The sequence below is a fragment of the Pimephales promelas genome, chromosome 18 (genome assembly GCF_988280905.1).
Source record: "Pimephales promelas chromosome 18, fPimPro1.hap1.1, whole genome shotgun sequence".
In the NCBI taxonomy this organism is placed as follows: domain Eukaryota; kingdom Metazoa; phylum Chordata; class Actinopteri; order Cypriniformes; family Leuciscidae; genus Pimephales; species Pimephales promelas.
Window position 1 is genome coordinate 32,720,191 of NC_142786.1, and position 27,717 is coordinate 32,747,907.

Genomic DNA, 27,717 nt, shown 5'->3' on the forward strand with positions numbered 1-27,717 from the left:
GGTCGGAAGACCACACTTTCACGTGGAGATTTTTAGAGATTAAGAGACCCTCAGATTCAGTTTGTAAATATTTTTGGTGGTTTTTGTTTGTGAATCTCTATGGATGTTAAAGAGAAAACCGATTTTCATTCAAAGAAATTGACGTAAACTACACATTCGAGTTAACCGATAAAGCCCAGCCCAAGTGAAAATATTTATAAGAACACAGTGCACTGTTGGGATTGTCTTTATGTATGCAGTACTTCAATTTAGTCTGTTTAAGCTCCGCCCCTCCCCACAATTGACTGCAAGCTCAGGTTCACTTTTGAGTGCCAAGCCTACATGTCTAATCCAATCAACTTAAATGTACTTCACACAGGGTTCCCACGGGTCCTCGAAATCCTTAAGTTTGTGATTCTGAATTTTTTTTTTTCAAGGCCCTGTAAAGTTTTGGAAAATAAACATACAGTGGTATGAATAAGTTTGGACACCCATGTTAAAGTTGCCTAAAAAGAGGAATAAAAAATCATCTTTTGGATATTGATCTTAATGCCTTAATTAGAAAAATGAGGAAAACTCCAACCTTTAAGGACACCAATTTTCTTTGTGAATGAATAATGCATCATAAATAAATAAATGTTTTTCCTTAAAATACAGGGTGCATAAGTAAAGTCAGGGCACCCCTATGTTAAATTCCCATAGAGTCAGGCAGATTTTTATTTTTAAAAGCCAGTTATTTCATGGATCCAGGATAATATGCATCCTGATGAAGTTCCCTTGGCCTTTGAAATTAAAATATTCCCACATCATCACACACCATTCACCACACCTAGAGATTGGCATGGGGTACTTTCCATAAAATCATCTTTCAATGCAAATCAAACCAGCTATTAGGCTAACTGAAATAAAACCATGCCAATCTCTAGGTGTGGTGAATGGTGTGTGATGATGTGGGAATATTTTAATCCCAAAGGCCAAGGGGACTTTATCAGGATGCATATTATCCTGGATCCATGAAATAACTGGCTTTTAAAAATAAAAATCTGCCTGACTCTATGGGAATTTAACATATAACAATTTAACATCCTGACTTATGCACCCTGTATTTTAAGTAAAAACATTTATTTATTTGTTGTTTCCTTGAATTTAAGGGGTTTGGACCTTAAAAGTCCTTGAATTTGAAGTTAACCAAGGTGAGGGAACCGAAAAGATCTATTGCTAAAGCCAATTCATTGCAATGTGAAAAGGGAATATCTTAGTCTCGTTAAAATATAATTTATAGTTTATGAATCGGACTCAAATCAAATTAGTAGCAAAACCTGCTCAAGTTTGCGTGCCTCGTGATCAGGATTTAAAATGCATACTAAGTTACAGATGGTCACAGATATATCATGTCCCTAGTTTATAGTTTTAAATTCCTAAATTGATGTTTGCTTGCTAATTGGAGTCCTTGGTTCTTATTGTGTTCTCTTTAGATGAGCTATGGACAGCATGGCCCAGGTAGTTATGGTCAGAACCAAGGTGGCTACTACGGACAACAGGGCCCTTCACCTCACGGAGGACCCCAGCAGTCTCCATACCCCCAGCAGCCCTCCACGGCTCCAGGGTCTCAGCCCCCTTATTCCCAGCAATCCCCTGGTCCTCCCCATGGCCAGAGTGGGCCCTCTTACGGGCAACCTCAGGGCCCCCATGGTCCCCCTCAGGGCCAACCTCCATATTCCCAGACTCCGCAGTCACAGTCAGGACAGCCTTCCTACCCCCAGTCCCAGGGTCCCCCTCAGTCACAGGGTCCTTCTCAGGGCCAGCAAGGTTCTCAGTCGCAGCCTGGATACTCTCAACCACCCTCCGGTCCGGGTCCGGCTCCTCAGCAGCAGGGACCTTCACAACAACAACAACAACAACAACAACAACAACAGCAGGGCCCGCCACAATCACAGCCGCCCAGCTCAGTGCCACCTCAGTCATCCCAGCAACCTTCAGGACAGGGTCAGCCCTCACCTTACTCCCAGACCCCTCCGCTGCAGTCTCCGCAACAACAGTCGCCCTTCCAGCGCTTTCCTCCGCCACCTCAGGTAAAAACACCTAAATCAGACCGGTTATATACTTGGAGGTGCTTCGATGAACCCTATCCTTACGCAAGTGCTTCTATATTTTGTTCCTCAGGAGCTTTCACAAGACTCCTTCAGCTCTCAATCTTCAGCTCCTTCCTCCAATCAGCCCATGGTGTCTGGCAAGAGTGGTCCAGAGGAGACCATGCAGGGACGACCTTCCAGTCTGCCTGTGAGTACCATAATATCGTAATGCCTTGCTAGCTTTCATTTTCATTAGTCTCTTGCATTGTCTATGCAACTGCTTTGGTTACTCAGTTTTTTATAACGCCACTAGCTTATGCTTTTGGGCCTTAATGTATTGAGAATGAGGAGTCACGTGCCTATTTGGGCGGGGTCTGAGCCGGTCGGCCATGATGGTAGGAGACGCTATCGGTTACCAGGGTTTTTATCGGTTTTTAACGCAGCAGTTACTTCCAGGCATGGTAAAACAGTGCGGTATTGCGAGAAACTCCTCTACTACCGATAGGGTTGGGTATCGTTTGAATTTGAACGATTCTGATTCCGATTCCTTGTTTCGATTCCGGTTTCTAACGATTCCCGATTTCGATTCCGGTTTCTAACGATTCTCGATTCCGATTCTTTTAAGAGGCAGGGTCAAAAAAGTTTAGCTAACCTTGCTAACCAATGGCCTTTCTGAAGGAAATACTCCTTCTGTAAAAATACTCCTTTTGTTGATTTCGTTATTTTTAGAAAAGTGAAGCCACACTTTGGACTGCCGACGTAAGCTATTCATGTTCGACTCGCGTGGTTATGCCAACACTTCCGGTAGACGTTTCTTCGTTGGTGTTGTTCAGTGGTTTCTTCTTCCGCTCGGCGGACTGCGAATATCGAAACTAGGAATCGAAATTGTAACTTTTGAACGATTCTGGGAAAAACGAAAAGTTAGTCTCGGTTCCAATCGATTCTCGATACCCAACCCTAACTACCGAGCTAAAAAGACACGTAATCAATACTGTTTTGTCGTGGGAATCCTACCAACATGGCGGAAAGGGGAGGGGCACTGTAAAATGACGTCAACTCCCCATTCTCAATAGAAACTTGTTCAGAATGTCTTTCTTGTTGGGATAGTGATGGGCTGGAAGACAGTAGTCTTAGCCAGTACTGTACAGAGGCTAGCTTCATGGCTATAAGGTAGTTTATGTGGTTGCTGCTGGCAAGATTTGTGAATTGTGAGGCCTCTTGTGATAAATATTGTGTACCTAAGTCATGGGTGTCGTGTCCTGCTCCATCCTGCGCAGTTTAAACACGCATGAACCAACTAATCAAGATATTTGGGATTGCTTAAACCATCCAGGCAAGTGCATTGATTCAGAGCAGGTTGGAGCTCAAGGCATTGGCCTTCCAGGAGTAGTATTGGACAATCCTGCCACAATCGGGAAATGACCATTTCAACTGGGGTCAACTGCTAGGCCACATCTCTGATATACTTGTTACTTTTGGATGGGTAGAAATTCTGAACATTAAGTCTATGCTGCTAAATTCTCCGGTGGTGTTCTGTACTGCCTTGCATGAAAACGATTCGGCTCGGCAATAAGGACTTTATTAAACCATTGTGAAAGATGCTCGGGACAGTTGACTGAATTGCCCCGATTGGACCAGTGATGCGTCATTAAGAAAGTTATTTTTTTTTGCATGTGTTTTTTTTGTCAATTTAAATGCTCAATCTATTTTAAGTTATTCAATCACAAAAGAGAACTCAATTCGGTACTTGCGTGCTGGTTTCTGTGCGCTCGCATAGAGAGCCCGACAGTTCTCGGTGTGGTTGCTAGAGTACGGAATTGAGTTTTTTTTGCATCGTCTTGTTTTTGCCTTGATGTCAATTTTGCCGAGGATTCTCGTGAACAGTCTTTAACGACATCATCTTAAAGGCGAACTTGGAAACTCTAGTAATTTCTTCGCTGATTTTCACGTTTATTGTTGTATGTTTTCTCATTGAGCGCCCCCTACAGGTCTGCGGCGTATATTTTCACAACACTGTCATTAAAAAAAAAAAAAAAAAAACCTCACTTCTTCCCACTTTCTACCGCTGCTCACATGCATTTTTTATTATCGGAACCGGCCAATTTTTCTTGTCTACCGTGGGTAATAGATCATGCACAGTATCATAGAATTATATCGAATTGGCGTAAAGCAATTCATGCTTCTCACTTGTTCTCACTTCTCACGAGACTTATTTTCAACTTACCGGGATGTAATGGTGCGTACTATTATTCTTCGGTCTCGGAGATCCAAATTGGACGACAGACGTTGCCTAGCAACGCGCCCCCTTTCCTCGGATTTCTCCTCTCGGACGTCCGTGAGGACACCGAGCAAGAATTCCGTTTCGGAATTCAAGATGGCTGCCCCTGTGACTTAAATTGTTTTCATTTGTTTTTGAACCGCTTTGGTATTTTAAATGACGATTATAATTAGGGATGCACCGATACCGATACCGGTATCTGGTATCGGCCTCGATACCACATTTTCTAAAGTACTCGTACTCGTTAAAAGTCCCCCGATACCGGGGACCGATACCATGTTCTGAGAAATGGGTTAATCACAGGCGCCGAGTGCCCACCCCCAGGCTCCGGCTGCAGCTCAGAGCGGGGAGATGGGGAGACATGTCAGCCGTGTGGAACAGTAATGCGCGGGTCAATGTAAAACAACCCGCACACTACCAACGTTTTCAACTACCCGCCCGCTACTCGGACCGCAAAAAAAGTAAGAAAATATTTTTTAAAAGTAGTACATGCTCATCGTAGCGTCATTGGGCCATAAACGTGTAACAACACAGCATCGCAAGAGGACGTAGCCTACATATAACAAAGGCAGCACTTTGGTCATCATCTTTCATTATTTCGGTAAATGTCTCCCACACTTACTCTTTCTATTTGTGTATTTGCGGAGCTTCCACTCCCCAGTCTTCACCTTTTCTCTTGCCGCCTCCATCTCTCTGCAGACTAGTGATCATAGACATGGCCGGTTCGTGAACGAATCGGTTCTTTTTAATGAACCGGTCGAACCAGTACGCTAAATCGAACTGAATCATTCGCATCAGTTCACGTCTTGCGTCAGTGCTGATCCACAAGTTACTAAAGTTACTCACTTTCAGACATGCCTGACAGTCCCTCGGAGTTGAAATAAACCAATATCCCGAATTATATTTTACTCCAGTAACTCCAACAGTTCACTGAACTGAGACATGTTGTTGATACTGCGCATCCGCGTATAGTAACGAACGCAGAGGTACAGCGGTTCTCGGATCACACCAGTACAGAACTGAGAACTGTTTAGACTGAGCTTGTGTGTCATCTTCGTGCCAGTTATTCAGCCAATAAATAAATTCGGCCTATAGGCCTATATTTCATAGAAAATTCTATCTAGTACTATATAAATACAAAGGTTTAATTGGCATTTTTTTCCAAACGACCTGACCGACCGCGACCCGAATATCATTAAAAATATTTTTGGATGACCCGTAACTGCGGGTAACCGCGGGTGACCGCGGCGCAGGCACCCGCTCATTTTGGATCAACCCGTGCATCACTGGTGTGGAACAATTTCAAAGTGAATGGCTTTGGATTAGGAGAATAAGTTTACTTGTAGTCGCCAAGTTACTTATAGTCAGTTGAATGTCTGTTGGGGGACCAAATAAATAAAGTGTTATCAGATATTAAGCTGATCGTACTAATACTCTAGTCTACTAATACTCTAATGACAGTTAGTTGACATGTAATTGAAAAGTTACTTATAGTTAGTAAAGTGGACTATTGAAATAAAGTGTTACCCAAGTAATTTAATCAAGGACCTAAAAACCCGTATATAAAAATATTTAAATCATGTTTTTTTTGTTTTTTTATTAAGTACTCGGTATCGGTATCGGCGAGTACTGAAATGCAAGTACTCGTACTCGTACTCGTTTTCCAAAAAAGTGGTATCGGTGCATCCCTAATTATAATCACTTGTGTATTACTGCGTCCCCTGTAGGTATGGGAATCAGTTGTTGTGAGTGCAATTACTAACGTTGCTAGCATTGCTAACAGAATATTAACATGAAAAACATGAAATAAAGTGAACATTTTCAAGTTCAAGTGGCAGCGTTTTGATAAGGTGTTGTCATTTTTTTTAATGCAAGTGTCTGGTGCTCGGCCAGTGCTACCATTACAACAGCTTTCCGGGTGGCGTCCATTCTTTTCTCCGACTCGGACACCCAAAACCTGAAGTGTGGACGTGATGTCAAATCCGAGGTCCGAGTCGGTTCGTTGGCTATTATAAAACGCACCGTTAGTCCCCATGTTGCAAGGTTGGTTTTCCACCTTTCTCAGGAACAGGTTATTAAACCATTCAAGTGATTTCTAAATGGTTTTAAGTTGAAATAGTTGTCAAATGCCCCTTTAATGTCTTAACGTTAAACAGGTGAGAAACTAAACGCATGCTTTGGCTCTTAAAGTGACAGAAATAGATAAAGACAAAGAAAAAGACTCATCTAGACTTATAGCTTTAAAGTGTTTATCTATATTTGATTTATACAGTGAAAACTATGCAGTGTTATTTTACGTTTGTTTGATTTTTCTGCGCTTAATACTTAGTACTACAGTGAGACCTACCTGAAAAACTTAAAGCACTGTTTAATTTGCATCTTTTGTTCTTGTTCTTTTGTATATTCACTTTTTTCTCATTTTATTATCGACCATTCACTTGTCTTCAATAGGGTTGGGTATCGAGAATCGAGTATCGATTGGAACCGGGACTAACTTTTCGTTTTTCCCGGAATCGTTCAAAAGTAAAAATTTCGATTCCTAGTTTTGATATTCACAAAAAAAATAAAAAAAAATAAAATGTTTCGATATTCACAGTCCGCCGAGCGGAAGAAGAAACCGCTGAACAACACCAACGAAGAAGCGTCTACCGGAAGTGTTGGCATAACCGCGCGAGTCGAACATGAGTACCTTACGTCGGCGATCCAAAGTGTGGCTTCACTTTTCTAAAAATAACGAAATCTCGACAAAATGCAACATTTGTGACAAAAGGAGTATTTTTACAGAAGGAGTATTTCCTTGGTTCGCAAGGTTAGCTAAACCTTTTTGACCCTGCCTTTTAAAAGAATCGGAATCGAGAATCGTTAGGAACCGGAATCGAAACAAGGAATCGGAATCGGAATCAGAATCGTTCAAATTCAAACGATACCCAACCCTAGTCTTCAATAATGGTTGACGTTTATATTCGTTTTTGCTGTGGTATCAAAATGTAATTTGAAAATTGTGAAATTTCACTGGTATCAACAATTTTGGTGGATTATTTATTAGAATACGTTACATGGGTCAAAACAACAGTTCGTATTTTTTGATGGGGCCGGTGAATATTTTGGCCGGCCAAGTAAAAATTGGAGGCAAACCGAATAAATCTTTAGTATTGTGCCTTGTGCATCATTCTTTGAAAGAACTTTGTTTCGTTTCACAACTGAGCGTTATTGTGTGATATTGATTTTAATTCATCCAACATAAACATTATTTCATGCCACATGTTGGTTACAAGGTTACTTGCAGTCGTAAGCGTGGACGCCAAAAGTTGGCAATGCAAGATTAGTTGCTTTTGGAAATCAGGTCAGGTTGGCACGTCACTGTCACTATTAAAAACATGCAGCATATTACACATGCGTGTATTTGCATATAAGGTTAGCCGATACAAATAGCTCATTCAGAGCAACAGTGTGTCTAAAATTTGTAAATAACCTGAGATAATTAATGAGAGAGTGAGAGATAGTGTCTTATAGAGCTTGAAGGAGAGAGAAATGAGATCGTTTCGTCTCTGCCAGTGGGGGATGCCCTCAGGATGTGATCTCCTCTATTTATTTATTTATTTATTTCTCTTACGTAGCCAGTGACTGAGATTTTATTCAATCCAAGGATTCCCCATGGTTGCCTGCAGGAAAGGCAATAATGTAGCCCTCGATTGACCCCTTCTACCATCAACATCTCCCTCATGCTCCGCTCTCACGGCAGATTAGCCCCTATTGCTTACTTTAGCCTGGCCGACACCGAAGGTAAAACCCCTCCAAATCACTACCTGACCTGCATGGGAGTTATCCAGCTGTGTAACAAAACTACTAGAAGCTTAATGGGTAAAGAGTAGCATACTGGGCATATATGTATTGCTACAAGGCTTATTTGTTTTAGCATATTTATTTTTAAAAGTCTTCAAGCCCTAAGACACAAATGTAGTGCTTCTACCTCCTGGAATTGTTAGACTTTTATGATCTTTTAGATTAAATCTTCATTTGTTGGTTTTTGAGGACTGATTTCATGAACGTTACTGTGGATTAAAGCTGCCAACTGCTGAGTGAATAGGGACCAGTTTAACTGGTTCAGCTGGTTTCCTGACAGTTGTTGCTTCACTCTGCAACGAATGAACTAGTCTAGCAACTGTACACTTTGTTAGCTCTCTGTGAACTGTTTGTTCTCATGCATGGTTTGCCGTCTTCACTGAAGGATATTTTCAACCTTTTATTTACAACAACGTTTGATTTTGTTGTGGCTGCTGTAGCTGAATTTCTAGCCATTTAATTGTGTAAATCAGTTAAATCATTGCACACAGTTCAAAGAATAAAACAAGATTGTCCTTTTTAATCTTTTAAAAAATGCATCTCGCTCAACCTATAAAACAAAATTCTGTTTCGGCTGATGTCACTGAGGTCACACACATAAACGTGAAACGTGAGTATGAGGCTACTGATATTGGTAATGCTGTTCTAAAATCTTGCTAATGGTTAAAACAGTAACTTCTCAATAATCTTCAAAGCACTCACGCGTGGTGAATGAAGATATATTCTGTCGCTTGGCTTATCATGTGCTGTTGGTTAGCCTTGTCCACACAGTAAAGACACATTTGACCAAAGCCTGCCAGGTTGCACTGTATTTTTGTTTTTAAAGTGTTATTTTAATAAGATTAGAGTTGGAGTGTTAGTGTTTATGTCAATTAATTAAGCAAATTATACATAGTTGGAAAGGTTTAAGACTTCTTAAGGAGGAGTAATTGATGAATTTATGACGAGTGCACCTAAAAAAATTTGCATCATAACAGAAGGTCTGACCTTTTGTCACAAAAATTCGATGCACCCACTTTTAATCATTGAAACTTCTGTTTTTATGCTAAATGTTCATAATAAAACAATCTAGTATTTTTCAATAAAAATTATAGTACAATATTAAAATGATAATATATATTATCCTCTAAAATATAATATTATTTTTTATCGCCTTTTTTATTATATCACATATTTTAGTAGTTATCATAAATTAGGTATCATTTTAAAGCTTATAAACTCAGAAAAACAGTTTTATAATTGAACGCTGTGTTACCATAGAAACAGTACTTATTTCATCAGGCTCCTCCCCTTTTTGGGCATCATTATATTTCATAATTTATGATCAAAACCTTTCTAATCTTTCAGAAAGGTCTGTGTCTCAGGGTCCCAAATTTTGAACAGAAATGTATTAATTTGTTAAGGCAGAATGTATACAACTAAATTCAATGGCACCCGGTGGCTATTTTTGGTACTACGCCTAAGCAAAATCTCATGGGAACTTAAATTTTTGTGATGTCAACCTCAAATTTGGAATATAACTTGGTTAGATTTTATGGCTTTGATTTTATATTATAAATATTTTGTAAAATATATGTTTTATATATAGTACAATATATTTAATTTACTATAAATTTAAACGTCCATAACTTTTTCATACTTTTATTTTTTGAAGCGTTTTCACTTCAGCAATAATCTGCTGAGTGTTTGCTTTAAAACAAGACCAAACTTGGGTATATTCCAAAGCATTATTGAATTACAACCATTTAAGTTTGAATGGCGCATTCTCAAAAAGGGGGGTGACGGCGATCCATGGATGTTTGTTGAGGCCCCTATTGGGATTGGGAACCACTAAGTTAAACGGATGTTTAGTACATTTTTGTTAAAGTAGTACAGTGCGCAACCACAGTTTACATAACCTAGTGCGCTTATGCTTTTAAAAGTTTCTCTGCTGTAAAGAAGTGTGATTGGCAATTATATAGACAACGAAAAACATTGGACTTATGGGTTTATGCTGGCAAGATTCTACCTCCAGACAGCTTTTTCGTGAGCTTGCATTTGTCTTAGTTAATACCCATTTGGCATATTCCTCTGTAGACGCACTCTGGTTTACCATAATGTCTCAGTCATGTGTGTGCTGATATGCGCCAAGATCGAGAAAGACGGAAAGCTGGAGCTGATCAGATACTGGGGAGAATCTGAATCCAAAAAAATGATTCCCCAGATTGTGTCTTCATAGGCAGAAAGACTGGGCATCTTTTGCTGTGATCCTGATTAATTAGTTTTGAATTATGTTTTTTCTTTTTCATTTCCCAAATTAATCTCAATGCAGTGTGGTTCATATCAGTCGAGGATCAAATCAAATCCTCTTCCATTTGGTTGATAATGGTGTATGTCTGCATATATGAGTGAGTGAGATTTCCAATAGCTTGGGATTTCAATGTTGGACGCCCTGGAAGTTGTCTATCCTTTCTGTGTGTGATCGAACATGAACACTCCCTTTAGTCTTTTCTAATCTCCTCCAGTTCCTTTCTGATGGGCTTTTGTGCCCCTTCCCCAAAGCACGGCTAATCCAATGCGGGATCCGCCTCCTCTCTAAACTTTTAAACTCCGCTGTGACTTCACCCCCGGCCCCTCGTTTCCCCTGCTACCTTTTATATACAGTGATGTGAATAAGTTTGGACACCAATGCTAAAGTTGCCTAAAAAGAGGAATAAAAAATCATCTTTTGGATATTGATCTTAATGCCTTAATTAGAAAAATGAGGAAAACTCCAACCTTTAAGGACACAAATTTTCTTTGTGAATGAATAATGCATCATAAATAAATAAATGTTTTTCCTTAAAATACAGGGTGCATAAGTCAGTAAAATTCCCATAGAGTCAGGCAGATTTTTATTTTTAAAAGCCAGTTATTTCATGGATCCAGGATAATATGCATCCTGATAAAGTTCCCTTGGCCTTTGGGATTAAAATATCCCCACATCAGTTTTCCCTAATTTTTCTAATTAAGGCATTAAGATCAATATCCAAAAGATGATTTTTTTTATTCCTCTTTTTAGGCAACTTTAGCATGGGTGTCCAAACTTATTCATATCACTGTATATCACACACTCTTCCTTTCTAAGTCAATATCTTCAGTGTCCTGTAAGTGATTCGTTTGAATCATCCCTTAAACATTTGTCCACAATTTTTTGCAGTCTCTTATTCTGAGATGCATATTAAGTAAATATGCTCAGGCCTGGAGGGGAAGGTCACATGGTTGTCACATGCTTGTTGGTGTTTTCCCTCTTCCTCCCAGTGGAACGGTTTTATAGAGTCGGACTCACAGGGAACGTGAGAGAGACGCTAAGAGAAAATTGGGCTGGAGTACTGTGAGAACGCAATAAAACTCAGTATTAAGGCCTGGTATCGGCCAATAGTTCCTGAGACACATGACACAATATCATACCATCTTATATGCATTCTTAAAAGGCTAGTTCACCCAAAAATGAAAATTCTGTCAGTATTTACTCACCCTCATGTCGTTCCAACCCCGTGAGACCTTCGTTCATCTTCGCAACACAAATTAAGATATTTAAGATATTAAGATCGCTCCATAGGCTTCTTGAGGGAATGACACTTACTGGCCTCGAAAGTCATTAAAGACATCGTTAAAATAGTCCAAGTGACTACAGGGGCTCAATCTTAACTTTATCAAACGACGAGAACACTTTTTGTGCGCAAAAACAACAAAAATAACGACTTTATTTCAACTATTCACTTCCTTCTCCATGGGCCTGTAGTCAGTTAACGTAGTGTGATTGCGTAAAGCTACGTCACACGTAGGCTCACTATTGGCCGACGCTGGTCATGTGTGTGATGCGTGTGACGTACAATAACAGAAGCTTACGCTATTAAACTAGTAACCTGACTCGCGCAGAGGGAGAAATAAACCAATAGTTGAAATAAAGTCGTTATTTTTGTTGTTCTTTGCGCACAAAAAGTGTTCTCGTCGTTTGATAAAGTTAAGATTGAGCCACTGTAGTCACTTGGACTATTTTAACGATGTCTTTAATGACTTTTCGAGGCCAGCAAGTGTCATTCCCTGAAGAAGCCTATGGAGCGATCTTAATATCTTAAATATCTTAATTTGTGTTCTGAAGATGAACGAAGGTCTTACGGGGTTGGAACGACATGAGGATGAGTACATTTTTGGGTGAACTAGCCCTTTAATACGTATTGTTGAATGCCTGTCAATCATGTGCACTCTTTCAATGCACATTTTAATCCAGTGTTTGCAGTTGGGGTTTAGAATTAACAACTGGTTATTATTCCAAACTACTACTAGGAAATATTACTAGGCATGAAAGCAAATAGATATTAAGTGGAGAAAGAGGGCGTCAGGATGGATTGAGGCAGGAAATTTATAATGTAAAAAGAAATGGAGGAAAAGTGTCGTGGAAAGAGTGCAAGTTTCACACAGGAACCCCAATGGCTGACATCATTTTAAGGCCACCCACATTTTCCCAGCACTCCCATCCAATGCTAAGTGCTCCAGTGCTGTCAGACGTCTGCGGCTCTTCCCGTCCGTCTTTCCTCTCTTTCTGTCCTGTTTTCACTTAGTTTCCCATCTAACAGTTTTGTCTTTGTTGCAGTTCCCCTTTTTTTCCTCTTAATCTCTAATTGTTGTGTTGTCTGTTTGCAGAGTGGCGTATTTATGGCTTGTTTTTTGTGTTATGTAGCTTTTATTTTATTAATAGCATTTGATAAAGCTAACCTAACTATTGCTCTTGCTCATGCTTAGGGTTAGTGATTTCAACAATCGTTCCTCAACCCTCAACTGTTTGAGGTATGAACATAAATGATGCCTCAAATTGTGTCTTGAGAAGGGAATGATGGTAATTTTCCAAGTGATGAAAAGATTTTTCCCCGGGTGGGAATGTTATGGAAGCCTGTTTCCACTATGCAAATAAAGTAATAATGACCTTTTAATATCACAATTAAATAAAAAACCTTTATTTCTCCAAATTCTTGTATTTTTTTAGTTAAAATCTTGCATTTTTAAAATTTTTTCTTTAAACATTTTCAACATAAATGTGCAGATATAAACACAACTATGATCAATCCTATTTTCCTCAGAATTGGGAGTATTACACAATTATATATTTATCATAATTACGGCTGCTTGTATATATTTTGAGTTAAGGAAATTAAGGTAATTACAACTTAATATCTCAATTTTTATATATATATATATATATATATATATTTTATATATATATATATATATATATATATATATATATATATATATATATATATATATATATATATTATATAATCCACCCCTAATATATATTATATTTATATGGAACTTCGGTACAATGGAGGGAAAAGCAAAAGTCCATAAGACTTTTCTTACGTTATGAAGATACTCGACAAAACGACATTTTGGCATAATTGTGTGTTATTGTTCGTTCAAGCTCGAAAGAGAACTATATATATATATATATATATATATATATATATATTAGGGCTGTGCAAAAGTTAATTGCGATTAATCGCATCCAAAATAAAAGTCTGTTTTACATAATATATTTGTGTGTGCTGTATATAATTATTTTGTATATATAAATACCTATGCATGCATGTACATATTTAAGAATTATTTGCGCTTGAATTCTGTATATATATATAAATACATAATCTATATTATATAAATATAAATATTTTATATAGGAATAACACATTTTCTTAAACATATACATGCATGTGTGTGTATTTATATATACAAAATAATTATATACAGCACACACAAATATATTATGTAAACACAGACTTTTATTTTGGATGCGATTAATCACAATTAACTTTTGCACAGCCCTTATATATATATATATATATATATATATATATATATATATATGAAGAGTTCAGATGCAAAAGCCTCTAAATGCCATTTGAAATTTTCTTCTAGAATGGTCATTTTTATCAAGCTTGTATATTTAAGTTCAGTAATTTCACTTAAATGACAATTAATAGGTAATCTTCATTGCCATTTAAGTGAAATTACTGAACTTAAATATACAAGCTTGATAAAAATGATCATTTTAGAACAAAATTTCAAATGGCACTTTTTGCATCTGAACTCTTCATATATACATAGCTATAGCTATATACGCATACATGCTCCTATATATGGTATCGCGTTAGCACTCTCGCAATGTGGTGGTGTTTTGCACTAACATGCACTATTGCAGTTTTTATCACTGGACACAAGATTGATTTTTTTTTTTTTTTTACTTTACAATGTACACAATTTTCTAATACATTTTCTCTTGACAGACTTTTAAACTAATAAGATTGTAACCTAGTTTAATTATAAGTCTATAATTCTGCTGGAGTCTCTTTAACTTCTGTTCTCTGTGTGATGTGGATGTTGTTGAGAATGCAGCGGTTCAGCAGATCTCGGGCCTGTTTTGCGCGGCTGTGCCTTTGCAGTATTCAGAGTCCGGGGCGTGTTTCCTGTTGCTATTCTGGGTCTTCCTGTGTGCGCGTGGCTTATTCATGTTCATGGGCTTCAGGTTGCTCTTGTTCATGAGCTCTGTGTTGCACACTTTTTCCCTCATCCTGTGTGTTTAATTAACAGAATCAAGCATGATGCAGTGAAAGCTGCAGTAGATTGCATTGTATGCTTTTCTAAGAGATAAAAAATGATTTGTGTATTAAATACGTTTTACTTGTGTTATTGTCTTCGTGTTCTCCTTCCTCCCTTCGTTGTCTGTCTCTCACACTCGTTCACACACCCACTCCCCCCCCCCCCCCGCTCTCTCTCACTCGCTTCTGCTCGGCTGACGGCAGCACAAAGGCCGTGTCTCACTGCAGCACACTCTCTCTCTCTCTCTCTCTCTTCGTCTACTGCCTCTCCCATTATTTCTATTTTTCCTCATCTTTCCTCTTCCATACTTTTCTGAATTGCATCAATACAGTGTTTTTATTTAGTTTTTTTGTTGAGTTTAGAATTAAGAACAGGTTCTTAGTCAGAATCAGAACTAGTTCATATTTTTAAAAAGACCCCATCCATAATATGATGTTCAGTTTCATTAGTGTGCTTCATCATAAGTGTCAGTCTCCATCCTCACGGCTGGGTGGTATGGCGATATGTACCGTGTGGTAGAAATTAGGGCTGGGTATTGACACAAATTTCACAATTCAATTCGATTTCGATTCACAAGCTTGCAATTCGATTCGATTTCGATTCAATATCGATTATTTTGGATATCAGTTACAATAAATGGCAAATTTTCTCAAGGAAATCAAATCTCTTAACTAATGCTGTAAACTATGGGAGTCTAGTTGTAGCCTATAGGCTTCATTAGCCTAATATGAAGCTGAATATGAACTGTTTTGTAGCTATACAAACACTTAAATTATACTTTTATTTATTTTTCTAATAAGATTATATGAAATATAAACATTTAAATGGTGACTGTCATAAAAACTTGCCAGATTTATTCAAATATACATTAAATATTGAAGAACATTAAGATTATAATGCATATGTAATATGGTGTATATATTTAGCAAAATGCTCCTCTCTAGAGTTATTTTTTCTAGCTGACTAACGAGTTTATGCGGGTTTTCTGAGGTAAATATTAGGGATGTACCGAAATTAAAATTCTTGGCCGAAACCGAAAAAGAGGAAACCAAGGCCGAAAACCGAAACACCGAAAGAATTATTAGTATCATTGCATTTATGGCTATGACTGTGTACAAACTTAACTAAAATCAAGGCATTGCAATTGCATATTAATATCACATTTTCAAAGAATAAATCAATTACAAATTATGCAAATATTTATTTAGCACAATGCACAGTATAAAATAAAATTCAAACTAAAATGTTTAACTTGACCCCACTTATGTGTACACTAAATAATAATCTTCTGGCCTGCAGAAAGGTTTTAAAATGAAATGTTCTCTCAAAAACAAAGCCGAGCGCAAACTTCTCATCACATTAGCACCCAGTTTGCACGTCTAAATTAGTTGCATTTTAAAAATTTGGCATACAATAGCATAAAAAGCCTTTTTAAATGAACAATGGTCCATGTTTAATACAAATGTACATGAAACTTAATGAAACATGTTTAGTGAATGTATTTAAATATTTAAGAGAGCATAAATTTAGTTCTATACATACATATACATAGTTCCCAATCCCATATAAATATTTTTTTGTAATGTCACAAGTAATAATCTCAGGGTTTACTGGGTTTTACATGATTATTTTTGTATTGGTGGTGGTGGTATACTAAAAAATAAGCATTGTCATGTGTTTATCTTTCTTCTTCTCACCGATTCCTGATGGTTAGAGGACAGTTACTTGAGTCGTCCCCTGTCGTTTCAAGGAATAGTAAAACGGAGAGCGCGCCAAGTATAAACGCCTCGACCGTTTGGAGCGGTGCGCGCGCTGTTTGTGGAGACTCACGCTGCCTTGTTTATACTTTCGCCTGCCTCCGCAGCGCGAGTCTCCACAGACTTGTGACCCGCGTGCAACCGGAATCGTCGTCATGGCGGCGCGCATTGTTTAGAGCAGATATAGGTGGATAAACAAGGCTTCCGTCTCCTCGCGGGTTCAGATACACTGAAATACGTCCACACCTCAGACATGTTGCTTCAGACAAGCACGTGCAGGTCGCGGTGTCCGTTTGCGTCATCACAACATTTCGGCCGTATTGTTTCGGTGATAAAAGTATTTCGCCGGCCGAATATTCGGTGCATCCCTAGTAAATATGATGACATTGATTACAAGCTGTTTAACTGACGTCTTTCCACGGTTGAAACGCTGATTGAGCGAATCAATGTGACATGATCCGGATTTGGATAAGTTGTACTCTATCTTTAACACACTTTCAGATGCTCATTCATGTTTATTTGGCGCTGTGACTGGGATTATTAAGCCGGAAGAGAGATCAGCGCTGCTGCTTCTCCAGAGCGATCTCACGCCACAGCGCCAAAACGCTATTTATGTTTTTGAATTTTTAAAGAAAATGGACGTAATTTGAAAATTGAGACTTTGTTTCATATCAATAGTAACAAAGGACAAAGATTATTGCGATTTTTTGGATGTGCACAGCCGCGATACAATGTCCCATTCATTCAAATGAAACAGGATGACTAATCGATTCTTGAGATTTAAGAATCGATATCGGTTCGTAAAAATGAGAATCGATTAATATCAAGAAATCGATATTTGAAATGTCAACATGAAGATTCTTTTATACTGTTTACCTTTGTATATCTGTGGTGTGATTTAATTCAAGCGACAAGCGGCAAACTATGATGTGGATACAGATGGATGCTTCCAATGTAGATTAATTATAATGAAAGTGTGTTTTCATGTAGGGATGTGCTGCTGTGAGTAACAATTGCAGTGCTGTATGACTATTGGAATTTTACTGGTTTGCACATTTATTTTTGTAAACTACTTTGAATTGTGGCTTATGCAATCCTATTTCTTGGCCTGGGTTTCCCCATTCTGCCTTGCCGCAGCACGATTTTATTCACGCTGCTAGGCAGTATGGACACCATGAACCAAATTTTCCCCTGATATAGGGAACCAATCACAGAACGGGGAGGGAGCACAGGCTCATTTGATAAAAGTACAGGCGCATTTGATAGACATTCGTAGCACCCAATAATACGGCTCTGGGCATTCGCCTCAAATATGAGAAAATGAACATGTGGTTTCCTTCTCAATGATACGTGGTCTTGCGTTAGCCTATTTCTAAAGGGCTACTCAATTAAAGGGTTAGTTCACCCTAAAATGAATATTCTGTCAGTAATTATTCACCCTCATGCTGTTCCAACTAGGGTTGCAACGGTATGAGATTTTCACGGTATGATAATCGTCTCAGAAAATATCGCGGTTTCACGGTTTCACGGTATACGATATTAAACTATCATTATTATAATCAGCATCAGCTACAATGGCCCTTAAATTAATAAAAACAGATATTGTTTTTGGTTGAACATGGTTTATTGTAACAAAGTTTTTTTCAATAGAGTCTTTATGAAATGTATATTTATTTCCTCAGAAATTCTGGGTTGTCTGAAATAACTGGTCTGGAATCTGGATTCTGTGATTGAATACAAAATGTATTTTTGAGAATGCAATCAGATAAAATGTAACAACTTTAGTTTGTCTACACAAGAGAAGTTTAATAAATTAAAACATGGACAAAAAAACTATACACAATAGTAATATATTTTAGTCATAGTCTAAACCAAACTTTTTTTTTTCCAGGTTGTAGGGGAGAGCGGGGCACAACCTAACGCTTTTTGCTTTTGGCTCAATTAATTAAAAAATTATTAGGTTAGATTAATACTTTTTTTACACAAGCAACATGCACATCTCTGCTACAAATGAACACTTAAAGTTTTTTTCTAGGACCTACCATTTTCGTACAGTTGGACTGAAAGTGACAGAAGTGCAAATGTTACAACTTACCCCATATGCGGGGTTAATTGTAACAGAGAGAGGGGTTGGTTGTAACACTTGTGTGTAACACACATAATTCAGTACTATTTTATTTGTATAGTTTGATATTGTTTGTGCATCTGTATAGACAGATATCCATACATATCCCTCATCCAATCATCCTTCTATTATGGATCAATATCATGGATAGAGACAGAAAAGGGCTGCATAGTTTTGCAATAAATAATAATAAATAAAATTATAAATATTGTAATTGCAATTAAATTAGATTTGTGTGTGGCAGCTAGCTGCATGTACAATTATTATTATTATTATTAATAATAACAGTAATGATAATACAATTTAGCTTAAAATAAAAATTTAAAGGGTTTATTGCATTCATAACAGGCCATATTTTTAATAAATAAACAAGTTATCATTCATAGTACACTAAATTTTAAACATTTTAAATCCCAACATTGTTTGTGAACGTCTAACAAAGTTAAATGTATACTCAAACCTGAAAAGTTGTGTGGCTCCGTTTTCATTTGATTATCATTGTACACTTGGAGGCTTAGTTGTACCACTCTGTTAGAATTAACCCCGCTGTGTATTACATATTTTAAACCTAGCTAACAGTCGCTAGGAATTGCTGACATGTTTCAAAACGGTGCTATGTTTGAGCCAACAAGACGGTGATTAAGGCAATATAAAGTTAGATTTGGAAACATATACACCCAACTCAGAAACCGAAAAAAACCTATGATGAAAAAAATTACTTTCATGGTGTCAAAACACTCTTTGTCCAGTATCTTCACGAAATATAATCAAAACTTTCCGCAAATTCGCGGGAGACCGTCTTCTGGCAGCAAGAGAAAAATAGCGGAAAGACAGCCTGCTTGATCCTGACGAACTGTGTAAACGGTCCGTGTTACATTTAACCCCGCGTTAACACCTACTGAACACCTATGAGTTTCAGTCAGTGTATTTGATGATTATTCTTTAAAAAAAAATAATTATAAAGTGCACATTAAGTGTTCTCTGTCTAGATATGTTCATGTGTTCACGTCTTCGTAGTGGCTGAGACAGCTTTAAAAACCATGAGCGTCATGCGTACTTGAGTGTGTACTAGATCTACTAGACGAAACGGCGCTGCTCATTCAGAGACACGCTGAAGGGGCTTGCACACCAGTCTTTTTGCGTTGTAAATTCACAGACACGCACATCGCGATTTGATTTAGGCTACTGCATAGCTATATTTTGCTTTATTAATCCATCTATCTTTTTAAATCGCACATTTAACGTGGCATCTGTTTTGTAACGCAAAAAGACGCACACAGACCGGGATTCCCTCAGCATGACAGAAATAATATGGCCTTAAGTTATAAAAGTTATGAATAACCTTTATCTTCACGGAGGGATGGTGTTCCTATATGGGAGAACATGTTCGACGTGTTTACTCCTTTTGCAGCCACTCTTCCTCCACATATCTTGCAAACTGGATCCATCTTCAAGGACAACATCACGATTGTTTTTCGGATATAAGTTACAAAATATTCCCATACTGCAGATTTTATTTATTTTTTCGGCGGGAGATAGAGATTCGCAGCCTCTGTCTCGGACATTTTCAGCGCTGTACGGATATGGAGTAAGCAGTCAAGCTGAAAGAAGTTGCATGCGGCAGTGCAGGTGAATTCTTTTTTTTTTTTTTTTAACCGCGGATAAGCAAATGTGCACGATATGATAATCGTACATGTCAATATCGCGATAAACCGTCATACCGGTATACCGTTACAACCCTAGTTCCAACCCTGTAAGACTTTTGTTCATCTTCAGAACACAAATTAAGGTATTTATGATGAAATCTGAGAGCTGACTCACTCCTTCATAGGCTGCAAGGTAATTTCATCTGCCAGCGCAGAAAAGTTAATAAAAACATTGTTAAAATAAGTGAAAAATAATGACTTTATTCAACCATCTTCCCTTCCATGTACTTCTGCGCTGTTGACGTAGTGTAAACGGTCCAGCGCTTTGGTTCTACTTCAGAACGTAGGCTCACTATTGGCCGACGCTGGTGATGCATGTGATGCTGGCCACCTACACTGTAAAAAAATATTGTTGGTTTAACTTAAAGTAAGTAACCTGGTTGCCTTAAAATTTTAAGTTGATTGAACTGGAAAAAGTGAGTTAATTCAATGAAGGAGATTAATTTAACCATCAGAAACTCAAAATAATAAGTTATCTCAACTAAATAAATTATTTAAGTTGATTTGACAAAAGAAAAAATGTTGAACAAAACAAATCTTGAAAATTTTTTTTTTTACAGTGTATGTTCTGACGAAATTCACGATTGTGTTGATTCCTATTGAAACGGCTCTGTTTTGCACACACAAATTTGCTGAACAGTAAATTTAACTGCACATTTATTTATATTGGAAATAATCTTATCTATCAACGCCCAAATAAAAAAAGAAAATAATCAAATGAGATGAAGTAAATTTGTGAATACCCAGCTAAAGTAATTTCTTTAGTGATTTTCATGAATTCATTGTTGCTCGTACAGATTGATATTTTCCTGTTTGTTCCTTCTTATTTTTGAAAATATGTTTCTGAACCAAATGATAAGCGAAAGTAAGCTATGTTAATGTAAAACCAGGTTATAATAATAATAATAAAACCTTTATTTAACCAGGTGAGCACATTGAGAACACATTCTCATTTACAATGGCGACCTGGCCAAAAAAAGCGTTGAGGTACAAAAACATAAGTTACACATAAAATTTAATGTATAAGGTTAATGTGTTTAGCGTTGTATTATAATCATACGAATTTGGTTCTGTAACAATTCCTAAAGTGGATTTGGAACCAGAATCCCATTATAAGTGGCTGATGATTCCTATCCTTATTTGCCGATCTCGTCTCCTAATATCGGCCCACAGCTCCAGCAGTTTTCCTGTGCTGTATCCGCATCTCCGGCCCTGTGCTCTGCTCAGCTCTGACTCGAGGGGCGTTGCTCTGGAGGAGATGCAGACACCCAGCCCCCCAGTATCCACCTCTCCCTGTTTTCACCCAGACTGGGCAGCTGCCTCCCTTACAGAAGCATCTGTGGTCCCCGCTACTATTGTGACCCGCACAATAGACCCCCTAAATGCACTCGCACAGAGAACCCCTCCCCAATCAGAGAGAGGATGGATCAGTCCAGATGCCTGTGAATAGATGTTTTTATTTGTGATAACGTTTAGCTTACAAAATTGTTCAGTGTGTCACTAAAGGATATTTTTCCTTGTGGAAACCCTGTGGCACCATTTTATATGGTGCAGTTTACCAAAAATTTAGGATAAATACCTAAAGGTACCTTCAGTACCTTTAAAAATACCTTCAGACGATGCATCAAGGCATGTCCGCAATACAAACTTAGCTTGACTTCCTGTCTCCTGAGATCCCTTCATCTGATCAGTTTTTGAAGGCGGCATAGATGCGTCCTTCGCTTCCTTTATCACACAATAATGTGCTTTCAATATTGAAACAGTTGAGCTGAGGCCATGTCCACACTAATAAGTTTTTCGCTTGAAAACGTATATTTTTCATATATTTTTGGCCTTCCGTCCACACTGAGACGCCGTTTTAAGTCAACAAAAACGTATCGTTTGGAAAACGCTCTCCAAAGTGGATAAATTTGAAAATGCCGTTTTCACGTTGTAGTGTGGACAGTGAAACCGGAGGCATTTCAAAACGGGTGACGTAAGTTTAGTCATGTGATCCATGTAGTACCAATAGATATTCATATTTATCGGTATTGTGCCTGTTATGTGTTATTCATTTTTACACTATTGCTAAAATATGTTACTTAATATGTGCTATTCTTCATAGCACTACAACGATGACAGATAATGTACGTACATTTGCTGTCCTGCGGCAAAACAGGAGAGCAGTTGCGTTTTAGACCAAACATAGGGTGACTGAATGCGACCTGGACAGATATTTTGCTAAATAAAATTATCCTGTTATTGTGCGATAACATTATTATCTCATTGAGCTTTTGTGAAGTTTCACGCATGCGCAGTAAAGTCAATTTAGAAGTTTCTCATTGGTTTGTTTGTATGTATGTCTGACCGTTGAATAAAAAAAAAATTAAAAAATTAGTTTCTCATCCACACTGAAACGTCAGAAAACGCTAGTGTGGACGCAGAGCGTTTTTAAACGAAAACCCCGTTTTCAAATGTATCTGGATTAATGTGGACGTAGCCTAATAAGCAAAGACGGCATCTGAAAGTTATGGTCGGTGGTCACTTTGTGTGTAATTGTACATTTTTGACAACATTTTCCACTTTTGATTAATAGAAATTACTATTGCACTTATTAACTATTCTCTTGGTTTTCACCAAAGTGCTATATTTTGCTGTCAATCATTAAACTATTATGTAACTTAAATCAGTTTCGTGTGCAGACGCTGCCTGCAAAGTCACTGCAACAACTCAACTACCTACGTTTTTGGACGCAGCCCTTGGCTCTATGGCTCCAGCTTTGATTGGTTTACTGGTAAATCCAATCACAGACGTTCAATCACTCTTAGAGAGAGTGACCATGGCATATAGCACAACAGTCAGGTTCCGGAAAAATCCCATTCATTTTCCCTAGGGAAAAATTGAGTTGTAGTGATTAATGTGTAAGAGGTTTCGAGACATGCCAGGAGCTCTGAGGTTAAGTGATGATGTACGTTTCCGTAAAAGCCGATAGTCAATGTGATTTTATCTCTCTCGCTTGTACTACGTCATCAAGTTAAATTTCAGTATCCAAGAACACAAGTACAGTGGACTCATGAAAGTACCCGGATATTGAGGATGCATCGAATGCAGACTTGAGAGAATCGAAATACCAGAAGAGGCGTGGCAGTCGAAGTACGGAAGCCTGTAAGCTTTAAATTCCCCCTGATGCAAGCTCGCAAACATGTGACGGCTCGTGAAAGTAAATATTTGTCCTTTTGTTTTGCTTAACTTTAATAAAGTGACAAGAAATAAAGTTATAAGAAAATCTGCAGTGTTTTTAATGGCGTATTAAAAAGTAGGGATGCACGATATATCGGCCGGCGTATCGGTATCAGCCGATATATGTTCATTGTTAATGTTATCGTTATCGGCCTGGTAAGAAAATGTGGCCGATATATTAAAACCGATAAATAATGTATTATTCCCTTCGGCTGAGACACTTGTTGAGTACTGTTTATGTTTTTGAATTTCTTGAAATATCATTGAAATCTCTTCCAAAAAAAAATGAAAATCTGGTTCGGTACAACATGTGCAACGCAAATCTGTCATATCGGCTGTACAACACTATAATGAGAACATCATTATAATTGTGCGCTTGGGATGTGGATTTAATTGTGAGACTTTTGTTTTTGTAATCAGGCTCTCAAAATTACATAAAAATTTGGATTTACGTTTATCGGCCGATATATCGGTGGTTATCGGCTTTCAAATATAAAGAATTATCGGTTATCGGTATCGGCCAAAATTTTCATATCGGTGCATCCCTATTAAAAAGAATCTTAACATTGACCAAACATGGGTAACACACAGGCAAGATGTGTGTTTCACAGAATGTGAAAGCAGTTATAATTAGCATATATGCATATAGCATAGTTATATTATTAGTTATAATTATTATGACACAATTTAAATCTGTCATTAAGCACTACTAATTTTACAGTCTTTTACTTAGTGTGCGAAGGTACCAGTGTCCAGCCTCTTGACCAGACAGACACAAACACTGAGTTGAAACAACCTTGAAGGGATTTTTTGTTTTCAATGTAGTTTTATTATTTGACAAATATATTTAAAAATGAAAAAGAAATGTGCAGCATTTTGCATTAAATCTCATTTGTTAAAAAAATCGTATCGTGAATCGCATCGTGAGTTGAGTGAATCGTTACATCCCTATATACGTTTCGGGAAACACATTAACGATAAGGTACAGCTTAAGCTATAACATAAGAACGACGTAGCGTTAAAGTTTTGGGAAATCCAGCCAAGAAAACAAAATGAGCAGTCTTTACTTGCAAACTTATTCTGTGACTTGATGGATTTTTTTATTACTTAAAATCATTTTACAATGATTGTAATTACACAAATATACACAAATTTACCAAAACAGGCTTAATTTATTATTTTATTTTTATTTATCCAAGAGCAATTTTGCACCTGCACTGTTCATGGTGACTCCAGAGGGGATTAGGGGGCGTTCACATGGGACGCAGTGCCCAGACCCCCGGGGGCTTGAAAAGATTTTATAGAATGCATGATTTAATAAGAGTATTTATAAGTTTGGCACAACGAGATGCAATGCAACAGCCAGTTTATTTGTTGAGTATTTGAGAGGAGAACATAGCCCTTGGAAAGATCAGTAGTTTAGAGGGATGTGAAAAGTGAGTTATCAGCTATTACTAGCAAAGCTCTAGAAATGAATCCAAATCGCTTATTTTTTTCTCAATGTCTTTCTGCGCTAGTGCAACTTGTCACTATTTACAATGTGAGTGGAAGGGCTGCACGATAAATAATAAAAAGAAAATCGCAATACGGCTCCTTTTTAATTAAATGTACTTGAAGCACAGCAAACGTAGCCACAAGCAGCTCATGATCCAATGTTTTCAGTATCTCAGATTATATATCTTTATTATTATTATTAAATAGAGCTGCAACAACTAATCGATAAAATCAATAATAAATCATCCACACTGTGCTTGGAAAACTTCCACCAGTCGCTTCAAATTACAGCACTGAATAATGCATTTCTATGGACAAAATGGATCTAAAAATAGTGGATTAAACGGAGTGAGCTGCTGCAGGAATTGTACGTGATCTAAGAATTCTTTATTTTAATCTTCAAACTAATGCATTTAGCGTAATGTTTAACAAGGTGCTTTGATGATGTTTCCAAAATAACCTTTAGTTGAAAAGCCCATTATTATATAAAATAACCTATTATAATTAGTGGTAGTCGTATTTTCTAGAGCCCGACCGATTTATCGGCAGACCGATATTTGGTATTTTCCAAACTATCGGTATCGGCAGTTATAATGGCTGATAAATGAATATTTCAAAAATAATAAAAACGGATGAAACACGCTTGAACCATGTCATGAGTGTTGCAGTTGTATAGTTTGTCCACCAGAGGGCACTCTACACTCGTTGAGTTGGGCACGATACATACATCGCTTGAATATCAATTAAAAGAACATCCCCATCAGTTCTCTTAACTCAAATAAGCATGACAAGTTATGACTATCATGTCCAGTTTTGCTGTTAAATCAGCCGAGAGTGAAGCGGAATTAGCTAGTAATAGTTACGTTACGTTGTTACAGTGTAGTCGACTGACTGTCCTTTTAACTTTTGACGATGTGACTGAAGTATTTCTTTAATAGCACGTTACAGTTACAGCAATGAGATGTATCATCTCTCCTTGGTCTGTTTTATTGAAAATGTATGTTTTACAATTAATTTGCAGTATGATGTAATCCATTGCTAAATTACAGCTCTTCATAGACTAGCTAACCACAAAGCTAGCTATCAGTCTGTTCTGTTGCGACAATAGAAGAAACAAGTTTCTTTTTAAAATGCATTATCATATTATTTTAGTTAAAACTCATAAATAACTACAAATAACTAATGTTAGGGAAATCTGTTAATGTTTTGTTGCGCGTTTCTGAAAAAAAAAAATATATCGGCCGATATATCAGGATTTTTAAAACCAACAAATATTTGTATCGGTATCGGCCTTCAAAATCCTTTATCGGTCGGGCTCTAGTATTTTCTAACTTGATGTATTTTGATATAGTAATCACAAAGGCAAAATTGTGATTACTTTATAATTGTTGAAAAAAAAAACACTTTTTTTGCAAGACATTATATTTTCAATAGCTAACTTCCCCAAATTGCGGAGCCCTGTTGACTGGTGCTTGCCCATGCAGACGTCACAGTCACATTGCTAGACGGTTGCTAGTGTGGGTGGTTGCTAGGCTGTTCTGTAGTTTTTTATGCGCTTGCTTAAAAAGTCAGTCAAAATAGGCCACCTATAAATCTGTATGGTATTCTCGTCTCTCGTATCCATTGAATTTCTAAAGCCTGATTGCGTACATCCCTAACTCTAATATGAGCAATAGTAGCAGTGATGCTTGCCTTCGCGAGACGAGTGTCTGTGTATGTGCTGAGAGTGAGGCAGTAATGGCCGCTGGTGGAGGCAGGGCCCTCTCTCTCTCTCTCTCTCATCACTTTCACAATCAGTGGACTGGTAGCGCCCCCTCATGGCTGACGTCTGCACACTGTGCTTGGGTCCTCCTTCGCTTGGATGGAGATGTTTGTACTGCTCTGATTTGGTGTGAGCAGCAACAATGGCGTGTATTGATAATCTACAATTAATCTGCTGCATGTGTGCGTGTGCATGTCCGGCTTGGTGATTTTGGGTTTGCTTAAACTTGACGTCGTCTTGTTAGGTGACTGTGAATGCCTGTGTGTGTGTGTGTGACAGCACTGTGACCTCAGCGCCAGAGAATGGGAGGGGGAGGGGGTGCTCCACTTTGCACTAATGTGTCAAGCACGTGGAGACAGTTGCTATGGCAACCTCACAGATGCAGCTGCGCTTGTTTTTTTTGTTGTTTTTTTCTGTCCATGTCTCCTCCCTCCCTCTCTGCCTTTCCTCATTCTAATGTTTTGGCAACAGATGAATGGGCATGTGTGTGTGTGTGTGTGTGAGAGAGAGAGAGAGTGAACAGGAAAAGGCGAGAGAGTGGATCAGCATCCTGAGCCAGCAATGGTCTGTAGGTGCGTCCCAATTTGCGTACTTGTACACTATTCAGTGCTGTGTTTTAGGGCACATACTGAAAATCACAAAAAGAATGAGTTTAAAATACCCCAATGAAATACTCATTTAACCGAAAAAGTGTTAAACGTTGGACTTTTACTCAACTGTCGGAGGTGGATGGGGCTTTGAGACTCCAATAGTGAATGACAAAATAATCGTATATAACTCATACACTAGGCAGTTGAGTACAAGTTAGGGGTGTCCATTAGAGCCAGACAGATATATCAGCAGACCGATATATCGGCCGATATT

At 37.9% G+C, this 27,717-nt stretch overlaps 1 protein-coding gene across 1 annotated transcript in view; it reads left to right on the top strand.

The window, feature by feature from the left end:
* arid1ab (AT-rich interaction domain 1Ab) overlaps positions 1-27,717 on the top strand; it is an 85,353-nt gene that overhangs the window by 30,972 nt on the left and 26,664 nt on the right. The window contains exons 3-4 of the mRNA XM_039681119.2: positions 1,455-2,051; positions 2,143-2,259. Coding sequence (XP_039537053.2) covers positions 1,455-2,051; positions 2,143-2,259 — 714 coding nt within the window. The remainder of the gene's footprint in view (positions 1-1,454; positions 2,052-2,142; positions 2,260-27,717) is intronic.